Below are 14,610 nucleotides of genomic sequence, written 5' to 3' on the forward strand. Positions count from 1 at the left end.
ACTTCATAAAATGTGCACTAGGATACAGATAAATCCAGGAGGCACACTAAGAAGGAAGACTGGTGAATATTCAAGGACAGTGAATGTGAGACTGAATGTGCTCACTCCCCTCAATGCACACTGGCAGATGATTCAAACCAAGATTTAGCACCTGTGAGAACTTTGAATCTGCCAAGGAGTGTGTGGATTTCAACAAAATCGAGTGGGTGGTGAGAATGTTTTGATCATTCAAGTCACCAGGTCCAGATGGTATCTTTCCAGCTCCGGAGAAACAAGCAGGAGAGGGATTAATCAGATTTCTATGGAGACTGTTTAGACCAAGTTTATCTGCAAGAGCCATTGCCAATGCCAACACAGCCCTCAAACCCATGGTTAAAAGTGCATAAGTACATGGCATCAAGACCACTATACCTTGGTGATAAAAGCCATACTGAGAGATAAAGGCAAAGGCCATCATGGTGGAAGTGAAAATGGTGATCAATATCACCTGAGGGTATCCACAAGGTGGTGTATTGCCCCCACTACTGTGGAACCCAGAGGTGAATGAGCTCATAAATGAGCCACTAAAAACTATTCTAGTCAAGGGTATGTGGATGATTTAGGCTGGCTTGCATATCTCAACAATACAGACAGCCATACCATATGTGCATTCGCAATATAGGGGTACCTGTGGAGGGGCCAACCAACCTGTGGGTCCTGAAGATGACAGCAATCTTTTCAGTACTTACAAAGGCAACAGTATGGATTATTGACTGATCTGACCTTGAAAAATTAGCCAACAAGGGCTTGCTTTGCTGTTACTGCAAGCTGCTGAAAGCAAGGGGAAGACAGAGCCATTATTTTTTTCTTTAGGGCATGGAGCTCTACTGTATTGCTTAATGATGATGAAACTTCCTGGGTACAATACTCCAGAGGTAGGAAGTCTCCAATTCAGATCTCCAGATGTGGACTATTCAGGAGGATGTTGTCATCAAGAAAAACAAAACTGGCATTCTATGGTTTGGGGTGTGGAATGTTAGATCCATTAATCAGATAGGTGGGTTAGAGAATTTAAAAAGGGAAATGGGTAGGTTGAAGTTAGATATAGTGGGAATTAATGAAGTTCAGCGGCAGGAGAAAGTGGACTTCTGGTCAGGTGAACACAGGGCTATAAATAAAAAATCAAATAGAGGTAATGCAGGAGTAGGTTTAATAATAAATAAGAAAATAGAAATATGGGTTCGTAGCTGCAGATGTGGACTCTGGCCATGATTTATTGGTTAAAAACTGCAGATTAAAACTGAAGAAATTCCTAAAAGGTAAGAATATAAAGAGATGAGTCCTGGATAAACTTACAGAACCAGAGCTTGATGAAAGTTTCCAAGGGAGCATTAGGCAATGATGGACTGAAACAGGGGAAAGTAACACAAGAGGAGAAAAAACATGTAGCTTTCAGAGATGAAGCAGTGAAGGCAGCAGAGGATCATATAAGTAAGAAGACAAGGCCAAGCAGAAATCCTTGGGTATCAGAGGAGACCCTGTATTTAATGGATGAAAGGAGAAGATATAAAAATGCAGCACATGAAGTGCACAAAAGGGAATACAGATGTCTAAAAAATAGGACTGACAGAAAATACAAAACAGCCAAGTGAGAATGGACAGAGGACAAATGCAAGGCATGGCTATGGGAAATGTAGATTCTGCTACAGGGAAAGAGCTCTTTTGGAGAAAATTGAATACCAAATAGCTCAATTAGCTCAATGGCAAGCCAGTACTGAGTAAAGAAGGGGAAGCTGTAAGCTGGAAGAAATATGTAAAGGGTCTACTTAAGGGTAGCAAACTTGTGGAAAATTTTATAGAAAGAGAAGAGGAAGTAGATGAAGATGAGACAGGAGATATGATACTGTGAGAATAATTTGAAATCATGCATTGACTCAGTGGAAACATAGCCTTGGAGTAGACAACATGCTCTCAGCATTATTGGGACAGCTAGCCATAATAACAAAATTTCCACTTGGTGTGCAAGATGTATGAGACACCGGAAATACCCTCACCCTCAGACTCCAAGAAGAATGCAAGAGAGGAAGGTGGCATTTTTTCACTTCTGGCTGTATTTATTTTACTGGTGCATGGGTAGTTTCTGCATTTTAGGCCATTTTCAAATGATTTACTGTGTAAGAGATAGCACACTGCATTACCTCCACAAATAAAAATGTCATGATAAGAATGTAACTTATAAAAAGAATAGTTATGTGCAGCACAAAAATGTTCCATATGCATTACAGTGGTAGCTTCTTTAAATTTACGTGTTCTATTCATTTTGGTTCATACATATGCTGTCTTATCAGCTTGATAGCTTAACATTTTAATAATACATGAAATTTAAAAAGACATTACGGTGACCAAAGAATAAAGCTAAGCATGGACTAACAATTTCAAAAAACTCTTGTCTGTATATTTATCTACATATTTGAGGACAGTTAATAAATAGTAAGAAATAAATAGTGATATGGAAAACAAAATAAATAAAAATAAACATATTTAAAATACATGGAGAGGAGACTAAATTTTTAATTTCATTTACTGTGTAGACAATTTTTCTACCGTAGGCACCTATATTTCTAGTAAGTTGCATTCATATCATTGTATTTCTATTTCTATTGGTAACATAGTGTGCTCTCTCTTATACAGAAAAACACTTGAAATGGCAGAAACTATTTGTGTATGAGTAAAATAAACACATACAGCAGAACAGGAAATATGCCACCATCCTTAAAAACTTCTTGTTGTGGTACCCACGAAGAAGGAAAAATGAAATAACTCCAATACCAAAAAAAGGGAGGTGCTTAAAGGTGTGCATTCTAGTGAATCATCAGTTTAATAAGTCATGGTTGCAAAAGGCAGACATAATCCTCAATGTAATTCAATATTTACATAGAGCAAGCACTAAAGAAAATCAAAGAAAAATTTAGCGAATGAGTTAAAGTTCACAGAGAAGAAATAAAAAATTTGAGGTTCACGGGTGAAACTAATTCTATTAGAAACAGCAATGGACTTGGAAGAACAGACAAACAGGTGAATGCATTTGATAGAGTCTTTATATGATGAACATCAACAAAAGTAAAACATAGCTAATGGAATGCAGTTGAATTAAATCAGGAAATGCTGAAGGAATTAGATCAGCAAATGAGACACTGTAAGCAGCTATAGCTATTTTGCCAGCAAAATAACTGATCATGGCTGAAGCACTGACAATGTAAAATTCAGACTAGCAATAGTATGAACAGTATTTCTAAAAACATGGAATTTGTTACCATTTAATACAGATACACTCCTGGAAATGGAAAAAAGAACACATTGACACCGGTGTGTCAGACCCACCATACTTGCTCCGGACACTGCGAGAGGGCTGTACAAGCAATGATCACACGCACGGCACAGCGGACACACCAGGAACCGCGGTGTTGGCCGTCGAATGGCGCTAGCTGCGCAGCACTTGTGCACCGCCGCCATCAGTGTCAGCCAGTTTGCCGTGGCATACGGAGCTCCATCGCAGCCTTTAACACTGGTAGCATGCCGCGACAGCGTGGACGTGAACCGTATGTGCAGTTGACGGACTTTGAGCGAGGGCGTATAGTGGGCATGCGGGAGGCCGGGTGGACGTACCGCCGAATTGCTCAACACGTGGGGTGTGAGGTCTCCACAGTACATCGATGTTGTCGCCAGTGGTCGGCGGAAGGTGCACGTGCCCGTCGACCTGTGACCGGACCGCAGCGATGCACGGATGCACGCCAAGACCGTAGGATCCTACGCAGTGCCGTAGGGGACCGCACTGCCACTTCCCAGCAAATTAGGGACACTGTTGCTCCTGGGGTATCGGTGAGGACCATTCGCAACCGTCTCCACGAAGCTGGGCTACGGTCCCACACACAGTTAGGCCGTCTTCCGCTCACGCCCCAACATCGTGCAGCCCGCCTCCAGTGGTGTCGCGACAGGCGTGAATGGAGGGACGAATGGAGACGTGTTGTCTTCAGCGATGAGAGTCGCTTCTGCCTTGGTGCCAATGATGGTCGTATGCGTGTTTGGCGCCGTGCAGGTGAGCGCCACAATCAGGACTGCATACGACCGAGGCACACAGGGCCAACACCCGGCATCATGGTGTGCGGAGCGATCTCCTACACTGGCCGTACACCACTGGTGATCGTCGAGGGGACACTGAATAGTGCACGGTACATCCAAACCGTCATCGAACCCATCGTTCTACCATTCCTAGACCGGCAAGGGAACTTGCTGTTCCAACAGGACAATGCACGTCCGCATGTATCCCGTGCCACCCAACGTGCTCTAGAAGGTGTAAGTCAACTACCCTGGCCAGCAAGATCTCCGGATCTGTCCCCCATTGAGCATGTTTGGGACTGGATGAAGCGTCGTCTCACGCGGTCTGCACGTCTAGCACGAACGCTGGTCCAACTGAGGCGCCTGGTGGAAATGGCATGGCAAGCCGTTCCACAGGACTACATCCAGCATCTCTACGATCGTCTCCATGGGAGAATAGCAGCCTGCATTGCTGCGAAAGGTGGATATACACTGTACTAGTGCCGACATTGTGCATGCTCTGTTGCCTGTGTCTATGTGCCTGTGGTTCTGTCAGTGTGATCATGTGATGTATCTGACCCCAGGAATGTGTCAATAAAGTTTCCCCTTCCTGGGACAATGAATTCACGGTGTTCTTATTTCAATTTCCAGGAGTGTATAATAAGCAATTCAAACAAGAAGGAAATAAAAGCTTTTGAAATGTGGTAGTACAGAGGAATACAAAAGGTACATAATAGAATTTGGAGACAAGAAATTTATGGCACCATTTGACTAAGAATGGATCAGTTGATAGAACAAATCCTCTCCTCTAGGAACTGTCAGTTTGGCACCAGGAGGAGGTATGTGTATTTGTGGGGAGGGAAAGGCGATTGTAGAGGGAGAGACCAAGAGACGAATACACTAGCTGAGTTCAAATGGATGTGGATTGCAGTAGTTATTCGGAGATGAAGAGCCTTACATGGATAGCTGCATCTAACCAGTCTTCAGACTGAAGACGACGATGACGACAACAACAACAACAACAACAACAACAAAAACAACAACAACAATACAAAGAAAACCTGTATTCTTATTTTGAGTGCTATGTTAGTGATAATACTAAGACTACAGGCAGAAGTACATCTTTACAAAAAGCAAAGTGAGTGCATGTGTAAAGCGGTATGTACAAACTTCAAAGTACAAATTTGCACCATTATTATGTTATATAAAATCAAAAAGTGCCCAAACTGTTTCTGATCTGTAATGTGTAAAGCAACATGGTATGCACATAAAAGACGTATATTTTTCATGTCAATGGTTATACTGTCCAAAAAGAATGAAGGTGAAATGTCTAGAGCATGACAAAATTACTCGATCCAGTCACATTAGTGTGATCATCACCTGTGTTTGCTGTCAACATTAAATAATCAATCAATGTCCTCATGTGGAATCAAAGTGATTTATCTGTCATCTGAAAGAGCATGATAACTTGCTCTCGGACCAAGGTCAGAAGCATTTCTGAAACAGTTATGTTTATGTACTGTTTGCATGCTGTCTCAGTTAACATATAAAACACATGCTGAAATGGCGCTATCCAAAGCTGGCGCTGAGGCAACTGCGGTGCACCATGGACTGTAAATGATATGAATGAACGATAGCTGTGGAGATGAATACTGATAAATAGATGTGCAACTGTTGAGCAACTGACTGACCAGAAGAACCAAGGGGCTACGAACAGTGTCGCCTCACTGACTGTTTAGAGAATGTTGTTGTGTATGGGCCAAAACCACAACAGGGTATGTCTACTGAGTTGTGGTAGGTGGGCTTTTCAGATGAATCAGGCTATATGCTCAATCAAACAGATTGTTCGTAGTATGTATGGCATGAAACATCTGGAAGCAAACTACCTGCAACAATTATGGGCTGGAGGCGGGAGCGTTATGGTCTGAGGAAGGTTTTGTGGCAGTCCTTGTGCGATATTCATTGTGGAAGGCACAGCTAGATCAGTACAGCTATGCATCCATCATTGTGGACAATGTCCATCCCTACATGCAGTTTGTTTTTCCCCAGCACAATGGCATCTACCAGCAGGGCGCTAAAATGTGTCACACAGCTCGCAGTATACGTGCGTGGTTTGAAGAGCACCAGGATGCATTTGCTGTAATACACTAGCCACCAAACTCCCTGGATTTAAATCCAATCGAGAATCTGTGGGACCACCCCAGTCGAGCTGTTCATGCCATGGAACTTCAACTGCGAAACCTTGCACAGCTGGCTGCAGTACTGGAGTTGGTACCTTCGAGAACCACACTGACTCTCTTCCTTCATGTCTCCCAGAGATCCACACTGCTAAAGGGGACTGCTCACACTTTTGACAAATGGACGCATTAATGTGACTGGACAGTGTAGTTTTATTCAGTTGCACACAGATGGACATAACTTGAAAATTATCAACATAATAAAACAATTCTACTTTTTGCATTCTTTGTGATTTTTGTTACATTGGGGTTAGGCTGTGGTTCATACTATATTTCTGCACCTTACACTTATTTTCCAGTGCTCAAGACATCACCAGAGGCTATAAAAATTCAGATAGTGGTTTCTGACCCAAACAAGCTCAGAAAGCCAAATTGTCTATACTTATTCACTCATTCAACAGTGTCGTCAGACAGCTGCCCAAGATAACAGAGTTGTGCCAATGTGTTATGGAGCTTGTACTGTAGGAGAGTTGTTGCTGTTTACTTCATTTACCATTAAGGCTCACAACTTGCCTAATTTCAGTCCTCATGCTTTTCTGTTAAAGTTGTTTTTGTGACTTTGAATTTATTATGCCTTGCTGTATATCCTAGCATAGTAATGATTGGATCTTGATAAAACCATAGTATTGGAGAAACAAATTTGGTGACTTCCCAGTTGCACTGTGTGACTGAATTTCCTCATTTTGAGAATACTGATGGGTGATCAGTTTAAATTATGAAAATCCATTCAACAGTCAAGAGCACATAAAATATTTCTTTATTTGAGACATCCAGTTTCAACAGGCTATGCTGTCATCTTCAGGTCTTAAAATCTTTTGTTGTAAAATATGTTCATTTTATGCCAAACCTCTCGCACAAGAGGTCAACTGGACAAAAATCAGCATTTGTAAAAGGTTTGTATGATGTAACAAGCATCTGCGAGCAATATTTGTATGGACATGGCCTTTTGCACAAGGTGCTTTATGTTTTTAAATATTTTAGCAATGACAAACAACAGAAAATCCAGGATGGAATGAACCTTGCCTAACTCAGGTCAATCCTCATCAAAACGTAATCCACCCACACTACCTCCAAACCACCCCCTGTCAACTTTCCAGTACTTGTTATCCTCGGACCTTGCCTCACCATCATTCTCCAAATCCCTCAACATGCATACTAACCTTACATCTGCAGAAGAAACCGCAGTCCACCATCTAAAAACTGATCCCGATCTTATAATCCTACATGCAGACAATGGCTCCACCACAGTCATTTTGAACTGCAAGGATTACGTGGCAGAAGGACTCTGTCAGCTGTCAGATACTTCCACCTACAAACCATGCCACAGTGATCCCATTCCAGCAGGATCTCCAGTCACTACTCAAATCCTTAGGCCCATCCCAGAACCTCTCCCCAGAGTCCATCTCCATCCTCACCCACAATTACTTCTCCTTTGAAGGGATTACCTGCAAACAAATCCATGGTATGGCTATGGGCACCCACATGGCACCATCCTATGCTAACCTATTCATGGGCCATCTAGAGGAATCCTTCCTAAAAACCCAGAATCCTAAACCCCTCACCTGGTTCAGATTAACTGATGACATCTTTGCTATCTGGATTGAAGATGAGGACACCTTATTCACATTCCTCCAGAACCTCAACTACTTCTACCCCATTTGCTTCACCTGGTCCTACTCAATCCAACAAGCCACCTTCCTAGATGTTGACCTCCACCTCAGAGATGGCTACATCAGTATCTCCGTCCATATCAAACCTACAAACCACCTGCAATACCTCCACTTCGACAGCTGCCACCCATTCCATACCAAGAAGTCCTTTCCGTACAGCCTAGCCACCTGTGGTCGTCGCATCTGCAGTGATGAGCAGTCCTTGTCTAAATATATCGAGGGTCTCACTGAAGCCTTCACTGACCGTAATTATCTTGCCATCTTTCCAGTCTCCAACCACCTCCCAAAGGCCCACAGTCCGGCCACAGAGGAGCATTCCCCTCGTAATTCAGTACCATCCGGGACTGGAGCAACTGAATTATATTCTCTGCCAGGGTTTCAATTACCTCTCGTTGTGCCCTGAAATGAGAAATGTCCTACCTACTATCCTTCCCACCCCTCCTACCATGGTATTCCACTGTCCACCGAACCTACACAATATACTCGTCCATTCTTGCACAACCCCTGCTCCCAATCCCTTACCTCATGGCTCATACCCCTGTAATAGACCTAGATGCAAGACCTATCCCATACATCCTTCTACCACCACCTACTCCAGTCCGGTCACCAATATCACCTATCCTATCAAAGGCAGGGTTAACTGTGAAACCAGTCATGTGATTTACAAGCTAAGCTGCAACCCCTATGCTGCATTCTATACATAGGCATGGCAAGCAACAAGCTGTCTGTCCGCCACCGACAAACTGCAGCCAAAAAACAAGTGGACCACCCTGTTGCTGAACACGCTGCCAAACATGATACCCCTCATCTCAATGACTGCTTCACAGCCTGTGCCATATGGATCCTTCCCACCAACACCAGCTTTTCTGAATTGGGCAGGTGGGAACTTACCCTGCAATACATCCTATGTTCCCATAACCCTCCTGGCCTCAAACTTCATTAGTCACTGTCCTCACCCATCCAGCCCCCTCACTGTTCCCATTCCAGCACTACACAGCCGTCATTTCACCACCACACCCAGTCTTTTAATTTCTTTTTATTTCTCTCCTTTCTGCTACTTATCCCTTCCCCCCTCTGCACCTTCTCTCCTGCCCTCCGTCTAAACTGCAACACTTCACCGTCCGCCACTCCAACCACACTATCCCACCCCCTCCCTGCCCCAGTCTCCTCCTTACCACCATCCAGTCGCCACTCCCATCATGCACTGATGCTGCTGCTCACAGTGTAGTTTCAGCTCTCTGAGACTGCAAACGTGTGTGCAAGTTGCGTTTGCGTGAGTGTGTGTGTGTGTGTGTGCGCGCGCATGTGTGTGTACTGCTGACAAAGGCCTTAATGGCCGAAAGCTTTGATTGTGTGAATCTTTTTTGTGCCTATCACGACTAGCATCTCCGCTATATTGTTAGCAATGATAAACCTTTTATATAAGCTGATTTTTATCTATTTGACATCTTGCGCAAGAGGTTCAGCATAAAATGAACATATTTTACAACAAAAGATTTTAAGACCTGATGATGACAGCATAGCCTTGAATAAATAAATATTTTATGTGATCCTGGCTGTTGAGTGGCATTTTGCACTGAGTGATTTATTCAAGTTTTTCCGACAACAATTACTCTCGTGTTACTTTAAGAGGAGTGTTTATGCTTCATTTTGTAGTTCCTATTTACACTTGTGCAAGGGATTTTATAAACTTCTACTGTAGCAAGTGGCAGGTATAAGACTTCTGCACTTTTACTTTAGAAGTTTCCTTTCATCTTCGCTCCTCTTCCTCCACAACTGCCTCTTCTCTTCACAATCAGAAGTTTTTAAATTAGCATGAGTTAGTCTAATGAACAAGTTTTTTGCACCAGAAAATGTCAATAATAAAAACAGTGATATTAAAAATTTACATATCACAATTAAATTTGTGGAAATAACATAAATCTGTAGAACAACTATACAGGTCACTAACTGGATCAATCGCTGATGTGCTGATGACCGGCCAAGGTGGCTGCTCCTTTTTAACCTTAGCACGCACAATGCCATCTGGATGGCCCCAGGACAACAAAGCAGCCCCATGTACCGATGTTCCACTCACTACACCGAGACCTGCACACATAAGAGATATTATTTAGAAAATTGTATCACAATGGTGCAATGTGTCAATTATTTCTGAAACTTGGAAGCTGTTATTTCAATAGTTATATGGGGGAAGTTTCCATCAAGACATCCCCACCCCATCTCACTGCTCCCCCCCCCCCCCCCCACACACACACACAGAGACAGAGAGGGGGGGGGCAGAGCACTGGTATGACCTTCGTGAACTTCATTTGTGTATGTGTCAATGAATAATCAGACCTGTCATAGCAAATACTGGGAAAATTTTAAAGAGGAAATAAATTTCAAAATTTATACACAAAGGATAATTTTAAACATTCATGCACAGACAAAATAATATCAAGGGAGGCATAGAAAACAATAAATTCAATAGGTTCCAGGAAGCCACAATGGGTGAACAGCATACTATACTCAGAAATCCTAAAAGTCGTGGGTCAGAGCATTTTGCTGTAACTAAGATCATGATTTGGCTTTTGTATAAAGAATAGTGTACACCCAGAAGAATGAAAAGGAGTACTAACACCTGTATACAAGGGAAAGGAACACAAGATGACAGTAGAAACTACAGACCAATTAGTCTTACCCATTTTGGAAGGAAAATATTTCAAGGGTTCATTGGTAAATATATAAAATAATGTCTACTGGAAGCAGGGGAGGCCACATTGGGAGCAATCAACAGGAGTGAGCAGCTCGGCTGCAGAGCTTTCTGATAGAGTGGGGTGGTGGTGACAACACTACACGGGTGAGGGCTCAACGGTAGGCTAGTACATTGGGTGGCAGCATATCTCGAAATGCACGGAGTCCGGCCACCTGGAGGCATTGCGCCACCTCTTTCAGTATAATTGTGGTTGTTTTTCTTTATTTTTGTTAACAATGGGACAGGTATAGAAATTTATTGTAGATCACATTATGTAAATTTTAACAATATTATGAAAAGGATAGGTTGCTACTCGCCAAATAGTGGAGATATTGAACTACAGACAATCACAACAAAAGACTGCTAATCAAATATGCTTTTGACCAAAAGGCCTTCTTCTGAATTAGACACCTACACACAGGCATTCACACATACACAACTCATACACACATATATGACCACTGTCTTTGGCTGCTGAAGCCAGACTCGGCAGCCGGAGACAGTGGTTGTGTGTGAGAGTTGCAGCATTTGCATCAATGTGCATGTGTGTATTGTCTAAGAAGGCCTTTGTCGCTAAAAGCTTACTTCTTGTGCTTGTCTGCGACCCAACATCTCCACTATACAGTGAGTAACAGTCTATCCTTTTCATAATGTTATTCCATCCTGGTTTTTTTACTGTCTGATTATGTAGATTTAGTAATTTTATTCAAATCAGCACTCTTGAATATTTCAGACATTTTTCCTTAGTATGATGACATCTGCGATTTGTTCTATGTGATTGACTATTATTGTAGTAATGGAAAGTATATTTCATTGTTTCTACTCTTTTGATTTCTATATTACTATAACATAAAGTAAAAGAATATAATTTAATAATGTACAGAAAGTTCTGGTTGAAAATGATGAATTATTTAGGAATAAAAGAGATGACTCACTGAAAGGCAAAAGTGCTGCGTCATCGACAGGCACACAAACAAAAGGTACGGAGCTTGGCTAGCTTTCAGAATGCAGTACCGTTTCCTAGCTGTAGGCAATACACCCCCCCCCCCTCCCCCCCCTCACACACACACACTTCCTCACATCACATGCCTGTTCCCTACATTGTGCTCCATCAATTGCCAGCTCTTTGTACTGGCCCACGGTGAGTGAACTGCGGTGAGGTGGGAGGTGTGGGGTACGGGGAGGGATGGAGAGAGGCGGGAGGCAGGGAGGAGGTTGTGGGGAAGCATCTAGTGGGTCATGGGGGAGTTGGGCAATGTCTACGTGTTAGCAAGGGGTGCAGGTAGAGGGGGCAGGTGGCATGTGGTCGGGCAAGCAGTTTCATAGACTAGTGTAAGATAACAGCACACAGCTAGCTCATGTGGAGACACAAATTAAGGGGGGGTAGGGGGGGGGGTAGGGTCTGCTATCCGTGTGTACACATACGCACACACACACACACACACACACACAGTATATTCGAGGGGGGGGGGGGGGAGCAGCGAGTTACCTCAGGTTTAGGGTGGTGGTGATCCAGATGGCATGGGTTATAAAGCAGCCATTGAAACCAAACATGTTGTGCTGTGCTGCATGTTGTGCCACTGGTAGTCCACCTTGTTCCTGGCAACAGTTTGGCAGTGGCCATTCAATCTAGTTGACAGCTGGTTGGTTGTCATACCAATGTAAAATGCCGTGCAGTGGTTGCAGCAGAGCTGGTATATAACGTGGCTGCTATCACAGGTGGCCAAGCTTCTGATGGGCAGGATAAGCCTGTGATGGGTCTGAAGTAGCTGGTGCTGGGTGGTGGACTGGGCAGGTCTTGCATGTGGTTCTTCCACAGGGGTATGATCCCTGTGGTACAGGATTGGAGGTGGGAGTTGCATAGGGATGGACTAGGATGTTGCCGAGGTTGGGTGGACGGTGGACCACCACTTTGGGTGGGGTTCGAAGTATCTCAAGTAGGATGTCCCTAATTTCAGGGTGTGACGATAAATAATCAAAGCCCTGATAAGGATATGGTTCAGTCATCTGAGAGAAAGAGATCAACATCTAGGAAGGTGGCACAACGGGTGAGGAGGACCAGGTGAAGTGGATGGGAGAGAAGGTGCTGAGGTTGTGGAGGAATGAGGATAAGATGCTCTGGCCTTGGGTGCATGTTATAAAGATGTCATCAATGCTCCTGAACCAGACCAGGAGTTTGGGATTTTGGGAACCCCATGAAGAGGCTGGCATAGGATGGTGCCATGTGGGTTCACATGGTTGTGCCACAAACTTCTCTGTATACCTTCCCTTCAAAGGTGAAGCATTTATTGGTTAGCATGTAGATGGTCAGGTGTACGAGGAATGAAATGGTGGATTTGGAATATGGATAACACTGGGAGAGGTAGCGTTCAATTGCAGAAAGGTGTTGGTCAACAACGGCACCTACCACATTGGAGAAATTGCTAATAAAGACTTTGGAAAATCTGTATATACCTCACCTTCCTCACTATCCCTGTATACCAGAAGTAGACGTAAGATTAATGTTAATGAATCTGTATATATTTGGATTAAAGGTAAAGGATGTTGTGAATATGTAAAGTTTGTTGGAGACTGTATTGTATATTTTTACAAATAAACTGATCTGTAGCGTAGCCCTGTATTCTGTAGCGTAGCTGAGAACCTGTAAGCGTACATCTAGGATCTGTCGGCCATAGAGTATGTAACAGCATGTTCCATGTTAAAGTTCTTATCAGTTTGACCTTTGACAGGTAGTACCCTTGAGATCTAATTCACAAACATATCTGCCAGTGAACTTCTCGAAGGACCCTGTATGTTTCGTGGGTGCAGACTAAATTTCAGTATTGACGTGAATGATACATTTACCCATGGCAATGGATGGCTAACAGTAGCTATTGTCAGAGGTGGATCCGGTGTTCCCGCAGTTGGTGGCCTGGAGAGTTTCGTCGACCGTGATGTCATCGCCTTCCGCACCTACCACATTGGAGAAATTGCTAATAAAGATCCTAGGATTGTTAGGTTTTTGGATTTCGGGGAGCATGTAGAAGGTGTGTGTGTGTGTGTGTGTGTGTGTGTGTGTGTGTGTGTGTGTGGGCTGTTGTTGGGTTGTGGAGGGAGATGGATTCAGGGGAGAGGTTCTGGGAAGGGCCTAAGGATTTCAGCTGGAACTGAAGATTATATTGGACTTTTGGGATGGGGTCACTTCGGCACAGCTTGTAGGTAGAGGTGTCAGACAACTGGCAGTGGCCCTCTACCAAGTAGTCACTCCTGTTCACCACAACAGTGAAACATTTGTCTGCTGGGTAGATGATCAGGTTCAGATCTTCCAAAAACCCCTACCAACACGCCACAAAATCCAGAGCTGAAACAATGTCAGAACACTGTAGTTAACCTCTCCACCAAAATTCTCTGCCACACAGAAGTTTCAGTCCTATCCAAAAGCCTCACATTCAGCCCTACTCCCAGTTTTAACCATGTTTGACTTGTGAAAGGCCTACTCTACTTCTCCCATTCCCCACAGTGGAGCACTTCTTTGCCACCAACCCCTCCCACTAGTCATTCCAATCCCAACATCGAACCCTGCCTGTCCCAATTTGTACCACCATTCAACTGTGACCCTCCCACACTCCCACCTAACCATTGCCTGGTCACCATCCAGGAACTCCCAACTTAGCCTCACTGGTCTTCCCCAGGTCCCTCCCTAAGAACAGCAATCTTTCAGCAGAAGAAAAGACTGCTCTACACAACCTAAAAAATGATCCTGACCTGATAATCCTTCCGGCAAACAAAGGTTCCACCACTGTTGTGATGAACCGGAGTGGCTATCTGGCAGAGGGCCTCCGCCAACCGTCCAACACCTCCATCTACAAGCTCTGCCAAAGTGACCCCACCTCAGAAATCTGACATAACCTCCAAT

The 14,610-nt window shown here is 43.7% G+C and overlaps 1 protein-coding gene across 1 annotated transcript in view; it reads right to left on the reverse strand.

The window, feature by feature from the left end:
- The window catches only part of LOC126194954 (lysosomal-trafficking regulator), a 304,398-nt gene that overhangs the window by 18,721 nt on the left and 271,067 nt on the right, over positions 1–14,610 (reverse strand). The window contains exon 30 of the mRNA XM_049933343.1: positions 9,933–10,069. Within this exon, the coding sequence (XP_049789300.1) occupies positions 9,933–10,069 (137 nt within the window). The remainder of the gene's footprint in view (positions 1–9,932; positions 10,070–14,610) is intronic.

This window comes from Schistocerca nitens, chromosome 7 (assembly GCF_023898315.1).
Source record: "Schistocerca nitens isolate TAMUIC-IGC-003100 chromosome 7, iqSchNite1.1, whole genome shotgun sequence".
In the NCBI taxonomy this organism is placed as follows: Eukaryota; Metazoa; Arthropoda; class Insecta; order Orthoptera; family Acrididae; genus Schistocerca; species Schistocerca nitens.